General features: G+C 39.0%; 1 protein-coding gene across 3 annotated transcripts in view; it reads left to right on the forward strand.

Annotated features, from left to right (window-relative positions):
* The window catches only part of ATPSCKMT (ATP synthase c subunit lysine N-methyltransferase), a 276,520-nt gene that overhangs the window by 117,486 nt on the left and 147,003 nt on the right, over positions 1-12,031 (forward strand). For 2 of the 3 annotated variants that reach the window (XM_040431691.1, XM_040431692.1), the window contains exon 3: positions 3,282-3,419. The exons of the other annotated variant lie outside the window; for it this stretch is intronic. In XM_040431691.1, the coding sequence (XP_040287625.1) occupies positions 3,282-3,419 (138 nt within the window). The remainder of the gene's footprint in view (positions 1-3,281; positions 3,420-12,031) is intronic. 3 annotated transcript variants of the gene reach the window in all.

The following is a 12,031-nucleotide window of genomic DNA, read 5'->3' on the forward strand; positions in this document are numbered from 1 at the left end:
GTGGTTAAGCGTCTATGAGGGACAGTATCAAAAGCCTTTGCAAATTCCAGAAACACTACATCCACAGACGCCCCTCTGTCCAGGCTACTACTGACCTCCTCATAAAAACTAATCAGGTTAGTCTGACAACTTCTGTCCTTGGTAAACCCATGCTGGTTATCACTTAGAATATTATTTACAGTCATATACTCCTGTATATAGTCCCTTAAGAGTCCTTCAAACATTTTTCACACAACAGAAGTTGAACTGGTCTATAATTACCTGTGAAGGACCTTGATCCTTTTTTGAATATGGGCACCACGTTTGCCTTGTGCCAATTACTTGGCACTGTACCAGTACCTAGAGAATCTTTAAAAATTATAAACAGGGGCACAGCAATGACTGAACTGAGCTCTTTAAGCACTCTTGGGTGTAATCCATCTGGACCAGGAGCCTTGTTCACATTTAAACTTTAATTTTTATTTTTTTAACTTCTTTCTTAACTTTTTGTTTAATAACTATTAGCCCCCTTAAGAGGATATAACCTAGGATCATTTGATCCCTTGTCCTAATCACCCTAATAGAGATCTATTTAGGTGAATAGGATTCCAACACTCTGCTTGCTGAGCTGTGTCTCATGGATAGATCTCAAAATAGCAGTGCATGCAAGATGGCCTAGGAATCTCACAGAACTGGAAGACTGTTGCAAGGAAGAATGGAAAAAAATTCTTCAAATCAAGAAGTGAAAGATTCTTGGCTGGCTACAAAAAACTTTTACAAGCTGTGATACTTGCCAAATGGGTTGCTACTAAGTACAAACCGTGCAGGGTGCCCAAACTTTGGCTTGGGCCCTTTTCCTTTATTGTTATTTTGAAAATGTAAAAGGTGAAGATAAAAAATGTTTTTTGCTTAAAATGCAAAGGGAATGTATCATCTTTAACTTTATGCCTTTTGGAGATCACTTCATCTTCAACTTGCTTAACTGTTCACTGTAACAGTCATTTTGACCAGGGGTGCCCACATTTTTGCTTGCCAGTTTAGATAGATATATACATAGATAAGACAGGATCCACCATACACAATAGGTGAGTCTGACAGTTTATCTACTCCCTCCTAACCCCTGCACAGGTCACAGAGCATGCTTAAAAGTCATTGTGGTCCCCTCCTGTCCATTGTGTCTATGGCCTACCATGACTGCTGCAAAGCATATCTCTAAATGCTGTAAACAGCAGCTTAGGCAAGATAGCAGCCCTCATAATCATGTTTAGGAAATAGATTTTTTTTTTTTTTAAGTCTTTAATCAGAAAATAAGAACAGATTAGAAAAAAAGATGTCACTATCTGTTTTTAACTGGCTGAAAACATTTTGGTAGAACATTCCATTTAAATGTGCACATTTTATTTTCTGCAGTGTTGGAATATGGTTTTGAGAGATTTGGCAGATTTAATAAAAAATATTGGATAAAATAGTTCTGGGCATAAAGGACTATTTTGTTTGATAAAATGACTCGCAAACAGAAACCTGATGAACCATATTAATGTCCATAGGGTTTGTCTTGCACTGTTAGTTTCAGCTATGGTATGTGCTGGATCCAGCACTCTGTTTATTTTCATTCTACAGTCGTGGCCAAAAGTTGAGAATTACATAAATATTGGAAATTGGAAAAGTTGCTGCTTAAGTTTTTATAATAGCAATTTGCATATACTCCAGAATGTTATGAAGAGTGATCAGATGAATTGCATAGTCCTTCTTTGCCATGAAAATTAACTTAATCCCAAAAAAACCTTTCCACTGCATTTCATTGCTGTCATTAAAGGACCTGCTGAGATCATTTCAGTAATCGTCTTGTTAACTCAGGTGAGAATGTTGACAAGCACAAGGCTGGAGATCATTATGTCAGGCTGATTGGGTTAAAATGGCAGACTTGACATGTTAAAAGGAGGGTGATGCTTGAAATCATTGTTCTCCCATTGTTAATCATGGTGACCTGCAAAGAAACGTGTGCAGCCATCATTGCGTTGCATAAAAATGGCTTCACAGGCAAGGATATTGTGGCTACTAAGATTGCACCTCAATCAACAATTTATAGGATCATCAAGAACTTCAAGGAAAGAGGTTCAATTCTTGTTAAGAAGGCTTCAGGGCGTTCAAGAAAGTCCAGCAATCGTCTCCTAAAGAGGATTCAGCTGCGGGATCGGAGTGCCACCAGTGCAGAGCTTGCTCAGGAATGGCAGCAGGCAGGTGTGAGCGCATCTGCACACACAGTGAGGCGAAGACTTTTGGAAGATGGCTATGGTGTCAAGAAGGGCAGCAAAGAAGCCACTTCTCTCAAAAAAAAACCATCAGGGACAGATTGATCTTCTGCAGAAAGTTTGGTAAATGGACTGCTGAGGACTGGGGCAAAGTCATATTCTCCGATGAAGCCTCTTTCCAATTGTTTGGGGCATCTGGAAAAAGGATTGTCCAGAGAAGAAAAGGTGAGCGCTACCATCAGTCCTGTGTCATGCCAACAGTAAAGCATCCTGAGACCATTCATGTGTGGGGTTGCTTCTCATCCAAGGGAGTGGGCTCACTCACAATTTTGCCCAAAAACACAGCCATGAATAAAGAATGGTACCAAAACACCCTCCAACAGCAACTTCTTCCAACAATCTAACAACAGTTTGGTGAAGAACAATGCATTTTCCAGCACGATGGAGCACTGTGCCTTAAGGCAAATGTGATAACTAGGTGGCTCGGGGACCAAAACGTTGACATTTTGGGTCCATGGCCTGGAAACTCCCCAGATCTTAATCCCATTGAGAACTTGTGGTCAATCCTCAAGAGGCGGGTGGACAAACAAAAACCCACTAATTCTGACAAACTCCAAGAAGTGATCATGAAAGAATGGGTTGCTATCAGTCAGGAATTGGCCCAGAAGTTGATTGAGAGCATGCCCAGTCGAATTGCAGAGGTCCTGAAAAAGAAGGGCCAACACTGCAAATACTGACTCTTGCATAAATGTCATGTAATTGTCGATAAAAGCCTTTGAAACGTATGAAGTGTGTGTAATTATATTTCACTACATCACAAAAACAACTGAAACAAAGATCTAAAATCAGTTTAGCAGCAAACTTAGTGAAAACTAATATTTGTGTCATTCTCAAAACTTTTGGCCACGACTGTACTTCTATAATGGAGCAGAATGAGAGAAGTCATTAGCGCTAATGTGAGAGCAGCCTAATATGTCTAGAAACAGATATGTGTTTTTTCATTTACCTTTTCATGTAACGTAACTTACAATATAACGATATATTTTTAAGGTAATATCTGCTGCAAAGACAGGGTTCCAGGCTGTTGGCTATGAACTAAATCCTTGGCTTGTGTGGTATTCAAGATACAGAGCATGGAGAGAAGGTGTACATCAAAATGCTAAATTTCATATATCTGATTTATGGAAGGTATTAAAAAAAAAAAAATTTTTTGTTTTAAATACTGTTTGCATATCTTAACGTATCTTGCAAATAGAATGTGCAGTTATTTGACCCTCCAATTGCAGAATGGGGAAAGGTTCACACAACAATTAAGTCACATAAAAAAAATCTGATGTGGAATTTGTGACAGGGGTCCAAGGCAGAACCACAGACTTTAGCTGTGGATCTGCAGTTTGAACTGCCTCAAATTAGCCCCATGTCACTTGTTTAAATGGATTTGTTTGCTGTATTAACGGCAACATGGAATCCCATTGCAAGCAGCATAGATTTCGGGACAGGATTATTTAGGGAGCATTTGTGCCTTTCCGGGGCCATAACTTTTTTTATTTTTCTGACCACATAGCTCTAAGAGGGCTTGTTTTTTGCTGGACAAATGATACTTTCTAATGGCACCATATAATATTGCATACAATGTAATGGGGAGCTAGAAGAAAATTCCAAAAGGAGTGTTAGAATTTATGAGTTTTGTTTTTACAGTGTTCTTCTACAATATAGTTCTCCTTACTGAAAAAAATAAAAACCTTGAAAAATATATTTTCTTCTTATTGCCATATTCTGACCCCTATAACTTTATTTTGTAGTTATGTGTACGGAGCTGTTTTAGGGCTCACTCATACCATTTTGGGTTGTGTTATGTGTATGACTTTATGATCAATATTTTTGTATTTTAATTGCAAGGGGCGATTCCCATGATGTTTATTTATTTTATTGTTTTTCTATTGTTATTTTGATTTGGGGGGCAATTTTTTTAAAATATTTATAAAAAAAATGTATAATCTTAAAACATTATTTTTTTTTATACTTTTTTATAGTTCTCCTGGGGAACTTGAACAAGCAATCATCAGATTGCTTCTCTTAGACATTCCAATGCATTACCATTGGAGTCCATGAGACGTAAAAAGTAACTAAACTTTTAATTAAGGTTTTTGTAAAATGTCCCAAATGCCCTAATAATACTTTTTGTAATATACTTTATTAATGGATTTTTCATTTTTTATAGAGTTCTCCCTCCCTAAAGTGCACCTTCCCCTCTGCGCTTTAAATTCTCTTTTCTCCATACCGCTGACTTCTCATGAATGGGGCCACAGAGAACGCAGTACAGACAGGAGCAGACATGGCTGCTCCTGCCTGTTCCCACCCCAACACCAAGGTTTACTAAATGCTGGCATAGAACATGGGTACCTTGTAACCATGTGCTATGCCAGGATTAGCAGAGCAGGTTTATATGCAGGACTTTTAGTTTAGCGAAGCGGGCACAGGCAGAAGCCCGCTCCGCTCAGCTAATCCTGGCATAGCACATGGTTACTGAGGCATGCTGTGACTTTAAATCCTGCACAAGGTCACAGTTCAAGTCAATTCTGTTGCACATTTTTTCCATAGCACAAAATATTTTGAAATATTCACTTTGCTGGTACTGTAGAACACAAATTGTTAACAGAAAATCTGCAGCATATATGCCACTTGTGATTATACCCTTAGTGGTTTGGCAGTCTTGGTCTCTCAAGGCGGATTTAGAGGAGAATTCAGGGTGAATGTTTGTTTATGAGAAAACTGGGAGAAGTGACTGATCCAGTATATTACAGATTTTCTTATTTTCACCTGAACTATTGATTTATGCAAAATTTGTTGAAACATTGGTACAGATTTTTAACTGGTTAGCAACCTTTATGTGATTGTACTTCACCAATGTGCGAGGAGTTTATAGACTCAGGCTCAATAAATGTTGCGTGTCTGTTATACTGCTGGTGTCATATGCAATCCTGGCCCTTTAACACATCAGATGTTGCAGTCACTTGTGTTTGGGGCATCTTAGTGGTTAGACAAAGGAAGGGGGCTCCTTGTGAAGGCCTCTAGGTCTACTATGTTAAAACTCTTATTACACCCTGCCTCTGGTAGGTTGTAATAGGACGCTGGTAAAAGCACCATACACTATATATAGTAGTATTCCGGTCAATAGTATAAGTTATTGAAACATAAGGGGATTAAAAAATATATATTTATTAAAGATTAAAAATACCTTTCCAGCTGGAAGATTTTCCTCTAAGTTTCAATGTGGTTAATACAGTAGATGTTTAGACAGACCACATTATGGCTCTTTGCCAGTCCTATAAAGTATACTTGTGGTTCAAATCCTGTTCCCATTTCCTCATTTATAGAATTAGCCATGTTGGAAATCAACTTACCACAAATAGTAGAAAGAACCTGTTTACTAACCTGTATTAGTAATTATTAATATTTATCACAGATGTTGAACCTACAGATATCACTTCCAATCTGAAAATACACTAGAAAATTTGAACATTTTTTGATTAAACTTAGATTTTAACTCCCCATAGGAGTATAAACATTAGTGAACACAACGGCTAGTGATTTAATGCCTTGGTTAAACCATCCCTGAAAAGGATAATCTGGAAAAATATGGCTAAAATGTACGATGTCTTTACAACTGAACTGATAATTTAAATTTGGCCCATATTGAGTCTGCCTCCACACTTTAATTATTTCTAGAATCATTCAGTAACTCCATGCAGATATTGGAAGAAAAGTTGACAAAATATTAGTGTTTCCTTTAGAGAGCAACCATCCCCCAACATTCATTCCTCCGACAGTAACCAAAACAAAACGTCATCCCCCATTCATTATATTGTTATTTCTAAAGTTGAAGCATAGTAGCTAGAGATGAGCGTATCGAATCCCACGAAGAGGAATTAGATCCGAATTTCTAGATAAATTTGATTCTCCTCAAAGCTGAATTTCCTCGTGCTTCGTGTCAGTGAATCGATTTAACCTGAAATAGTGTAAAAAAATTAAAAAATCATACTTACCGCCTCCATTTGCTCGCAACAGGCCTCCAGCCTCCATCTTGATTGAAGATCTCGGCCGAAATCCCATGCTTGGTGACGTATGACCCACTTGAAAAATCCACGGCACACCAAATACGTTTCATCAATTATTCATTTTTAATTCATAGTAGGTTTTTACATCAATTCAATGTTCCATCCAGAGCAATTATATAAGCACTATTTTTAGTTAAGCAGTACAACCCCAACGTTTCGGTCGGTGTCGACCTTTATCAAGGGATCTGTGGCTTGGATGTGCAGGGTCTGCTCTGCCACCTCCAGAGCAGATGGAACATTGAATTGATGTAAAAACCTACTATGAATTAAAAATGAATAATTGATGAAACGTATTTGGTGTGCCGTGGATTTTTCAAGTGAATCTACCGACGTCTGTCCTCTACGAGCACCCACCATCTAGGGTGTGCAGATCTCAAATATTTCTTGGTGACGTATGACGTCACCATGCCGGCCTGCACAAGGTCACAGTTCAAGTCAATTCTGTTGCACATTTTTTCCATAGCACAAAATATTTTGAAATATTCACTTTGCTGGTACTGTAGAACCCCAGACGGTCGGTGAGCCTAAAAAAGCTTCCCTACTCCTCACTGCTATCTCGGTGAGAAGTTTCCTCCCGACCTGACTTACCCTAATTGAACTTGGAGTCTGTAGAATTCCTCCTTACTTTATTAGCCCCAAGGCTTCCTTTGGCCTCCCACCCTCTACCTAATTATATCCCCCGGACTTTATATATTATACTACTGCCTGCATTCCGATTGTGACTCTTTTAATCCTGCTTGACTTCCACGTGGATTTCCTCTGCCGGCTTCTTCTCCCTGCTCTGTCTGCTGCGTCTTCGCGAGCTTCCGCCTCTTGCTGACCGATTACAAGGAGGCTGGTAAGACCTTTTCTTTTTTGGTTTAGGTTTCTGTGGTGCTTCTGTGCTGTAGGCATTTTTTATAATGGAATAAGCATAAGCCAATGAACTAGGAAACAAGGAAAAATCGAATAGTGAAGAAAAGGGGGGGGGGAGAGGAGGCAGGAGAGAAAGAAAGAAAGGAAAAAATAAAAAAAACACCAAGAAAAGAGGGAGAAGAAAGGAAGAAATAAAGTTAAGGAAGAAAGAAGGGGGGGAAAAAGAGCAAGAAGGGTGGGAGAGGAAAGCAAGAAATAAAAATACATAAGAAGGAGGAGGAAAACAAAAGGAAAAGGAATAAAAAATCCAAAATGGGCCCTAAGCAAAATAGGTGCTCAGCGGACTTTTCTGGGGTGAAGACAGCCAAAAAATCAGTGGAATCAGCAAAAATTGATCCGTTTTTGAATTCTCCAAAGATTAATACAAGACCAGGACAAAAAGGGCTGCAGGATACTAACTTTAAAAGAAATAATAATTCTGCAACTACAATGGAGGAAACATTGAATGAATACCCCCAAGTTGAGGGGATGGAGAGTGTGGAGGAACTAATGTTGAATCTTCCCCTCTAAAATAAATATTGCTGGCAGTTAAAAATAAATAAATGGATCTAATATTTGATATGTCAACGCAGCTTGGGTCTATGCAGTCTGATGTAGCCCTGATAAGGGATGATGTACCGAAGAATTAGGATAGAGTCAGTGCCGTAGAAAAGTCCATTAGCGCTTTACAGAATGAACTTAAAACATCAAAAATTTAAATCACCACTTTAAAGGCGGATCTTAACATTCCTAGGAAAAAAGTTGTAGACCTGGAGGACAGGTCAAGGAGATGTAACGTGAGAATCCCGGTTTGGAGGAGAGCATTTTTCTCCATTGTTTTAGTGGAAAGGGCACACCGGGTCTCTGGAGGTAAACCAATTCCTGGAAGGCAGTCACGGATCCTTCTGGTGAAGATATTAGTCTCTTGAGACAGAGATATGTTATTGAGAAGGGCAAGGGAGTGCTCTTTTATTCTATACAATGGGGAATAAATTGGCTTTTTTTCCTGATTTTTCCAAGGAGATTCAAGAAGAGACATACTTTCGCTGCGGTTAAAAAACGTTTACAGGAAAAGGATATTAAGTACTGATTTGTTTATCCAGCGAAACTTCGGATGGGAACATTTTTAAGGATGGGACTCATTTTTTTTTATATATTCCGGATCTCGCCATGAACTTGCTTGACCGGAATAATATCTGATTAGCTTCATTTTCCTTTTCTGATTGCTAGTAATAGCCGGGTTATGTGGTAGTGAGAGGGGGAGGGATGGTCTTGGTTGAGAGATTTGTGGCAGAATGTGCTGGATCAAGTGGATTGGGGGGGGGGGATTTGTTTATTGGGGAGGGTTGCGATGCATCTCATAGGATGGGGGGTTGGGGACACTATTATTGAAAATCTCCTTAGTTAGGGAGTTTTATTAATAGACCCCATGTCAGTTAGAATTTTAACCTGGAATGTTCGGGGTATGGGGGACAAATTAACCCCTTAAGGACCCTATTTTGCCTTAAAGACCCGGCCATTTTTTGCAAATCTGACCAGTTTCACTTTAAGTGGTGATAACTTTAAAACGCTTTGACTTATCCAGGCCATTCTGAGATTGTTTTTTCATCACATATTGTACTTCATGACACTAGTAAAATTAAGTAAAAAAAAATCTTTTTTATTTATAAAAAAATACCAAATTTACCCAAAAATTAAAAAAGTTTCAATTTCTCTACTTCTATAATACATAGTAATACCTACAAAAATAGTTATTACTTTACATTCCCCATATGTCTACTTCATCTTTGGATCATTTTGGGAATGATATTTTATTTTTTGGGATGTTACAAGGCTTAGAAGTTTAGAAGCAAATCTTGAAATTTTTCAGAAATTTTCAAAAACCCAATTTTTAGGGACCAGTCTGAAGTCACTTTGCGAGGCTTACATAATAGAAACCAGCCAAAAATGACCCCATTCTATAAACTACACCCTTCAAAGTATTCAAAACTGATTTTACTAACTTTGTTAACCCTTTAGGTGTTCCACAAGAATTAATGGAAAATAGAGATACAATTTCAAAATTGCACTTTTTTGGCAGATTTTCCATTTTAATAATTTTTTTTTTTGTTACAAAGCAAGGGTTAACAGCCAAACCAAACTCAATATTTATGGCCCAGATTCAGTAGTTTACAGAAACACCCCATATGTGGTCGTAAACCACTGTACGGGCACACGGCAGGGCGCAGAAGGAAAGGAATGCCATACGGTTTTTGGAAGGCAGGTTTTGCTGGACTGTTTTTTTTTACACCATGTCCCATTTGAAGCCCCCTGATGCACCCCTAGAGTAGAAACTCCATAAAAGTGACCCCATCTAAAAAACGACACCCCTCAAGGTATTCAAAATTGATTTTACAAACTTTGTTAACCCTTTAGGTGTTCCACAAGAATTAATGGAAAATAGAGATACCATTTCAAAATTTCACTTTTTTGGCAGATTTTCCATTTTAATCCATTTTTCCCAGTAACAAAGCAAGGGTTAACAGAAGGAAAAGAATGCCATACGGTTTTTGGAAAGCAAATTTTGCTGGACTGTTTTTTTTGACACCATGTCCCATTTCAAGCCCCCCTGATGCACTCCTATAGTAGAAACTCCAAAAAAGTGGCCCCATTTTAGAAAACTACGGGATAGGGTGGCAGTATTGTTGGTTCTAGTTTAGGTTACATATGATTTTTGGTTGCTCTATATTACACTTTTTGTGAGGCAAGATAACAAGAAATAGCACCGTTTTTATTTTTAGTTATTTACAACATTTATCTGACAGGTTAGATCATGTGATATTTTTATAGACCAGGTTGATACGGATGCGGCGATACCTAATATGTATACTTTTTTTATTTATGTAAGTTTTACACAATGATTTCTTTTTTGAAGCAAATAAAATCATGTTTTAGTGTTTCCATAGTCTGAGAGCCATAATTTTTTCAGTTTTTGGGCGATTACCTTGGGTAGGGTATGATTTTTGCGTGATGAGATGACTGTTTTATTGGCACTATTTTGGGATGCGTGTGACTTTTTGATCGCTTGCTATTACATTTTTTGTGATGTAAGGTGACAAAAAATGGTTTATTTAGCACAGTTTTTATTTTAAATTTTTTACGGTGTTCATCTGAGGGGTTAGGTCATGTTATATTTTTATAGAGCCGGTCGATACGGACGCAGCGATACCGAATATGTATACTTTTTTTTTTATTTATGTAAGTTTTACACAATAATATCATTTTTGAAACAAAAAAAATATCATGTTTTAGTGTCTTCATATTCTGAGAGCCATAGTTTTTTCAGTTTTTGGGCGATTATCTTAGGTAGGGGCTCATTTTCTGCGGGATGAGGTGATGGTTAGATTGGTAATATTTTGGTGGGCAAACGCCTTTTTGATCGCTTGGTGTTGTACTTTTTGTGATGTAAGGTGACAAAAAAATGGTTTATTTAGCACAGTTTTTATTTTTTACGGTGTTCATCTGAGGGGTTAGGTCATGTGATATGTTTATAGAGCCAGTCGATACTGACGCGGCGATACCTAATATGTATACTTTTTTTTTTCCTATTGTTTACCTTTTTTTTTTACTTTATTTGAAACTTTAAATTTTTTAGGGGGAAAACTTTCTTTTTTCAACTTTTTTTTCACTTTATTTTTTGTCCTACTTTGGGACTTGAACTTTTGGGGGTCTAATCCTTTGGGGGTCTAATCCGGGTGGCAGTGATCGGAAATACACATGACGTACCGGTACGTCATGGGTCCTTAACCCCCTCCGGACCGCCTAACGCAGATTCGCGTTCCGGAGGTGGCAGCCCTGCGCAGAGTCACGCATATACGCGTCATCTCGCGTGAGCCGAGACTTCCTGTGAACGCGCGCACACAGGCGCGCGCGCTCACAGGAACGGAAGGTAAGAGAGTTGATCTCCAGCCTGCCAGCGGCGATCGTTCGCTGGCAGGCTGGAGATGTGTTTTTTTTAACCCCTAACAGGTATATTAGACGCTGTTTTGATAACAGCGTCTAATATACCTGCTACCTGGTCCTCTGGTGGTCCCCTTTGTTTGGATCGACCACCAGAGGACACAGGTAGCTCAGTAAAGTAGCACCAAGCACCACTACACTACACTACACCCCCCCCCCCCGTCACTTATTAACCCCTTATTAGCCCCTGATCACCCCATATAGACTTCCTGATCACCCCCCTGTCATTGATTACACCCCTGTCATTGATCAACCCCCTGTAAAGCTCCATTCAGATGTCCGCATGATTTTTACGGATCCACTGATAGATGGATCGGATCCGCAAAACGCATACGGACGTCTGAATGAAGCCTTATAGGGGCGTGATCAATGACTGTGGTTATCACCCCATATAGACTCCCTGATCACCCCCCTGTCATTGATTACACCCCTGTCATTGATCAACCCCCTGTAAAGCTCCATTCAGATGTCCGCATGATTTTTACGGATCCACTGATAGATGGATCGGATCCGCAAAACGCATACGGACGTCTGAATGAAGCCTTACAGGGGCGTGATCAATGACTGTGGTTATCACCCCATATAGACTCCCTGATCACCCCCCTGTCATTGATTACACCCCTGTCATTGATCAACCCCCTGTAAAGCTCGATTCAGATGTCCGCATGATTTTTACGGATCCACTGATAGATGGATCGGATCCGCAAAAACGTATACGGACGTCTGAATGAAGCCTTACAGGGGCGTGATCAATGACTGTGGTGATCACCCCATATAGACTCCCTGATC

The sequence above is a fragment of the Bufo bufo genome, chromosome 5 (genome assembly GCF_905171765.1).
Source record: "Bufo bufo chromosome 5, aBufBuf1.1, whole genome shotgun sequence".
NCBI classification, from domain to species: Eukaryota; Metazoa; Chordata; class Amphibia; order Anura; family Bufonidae; genus Bufo; species Bufo bufo.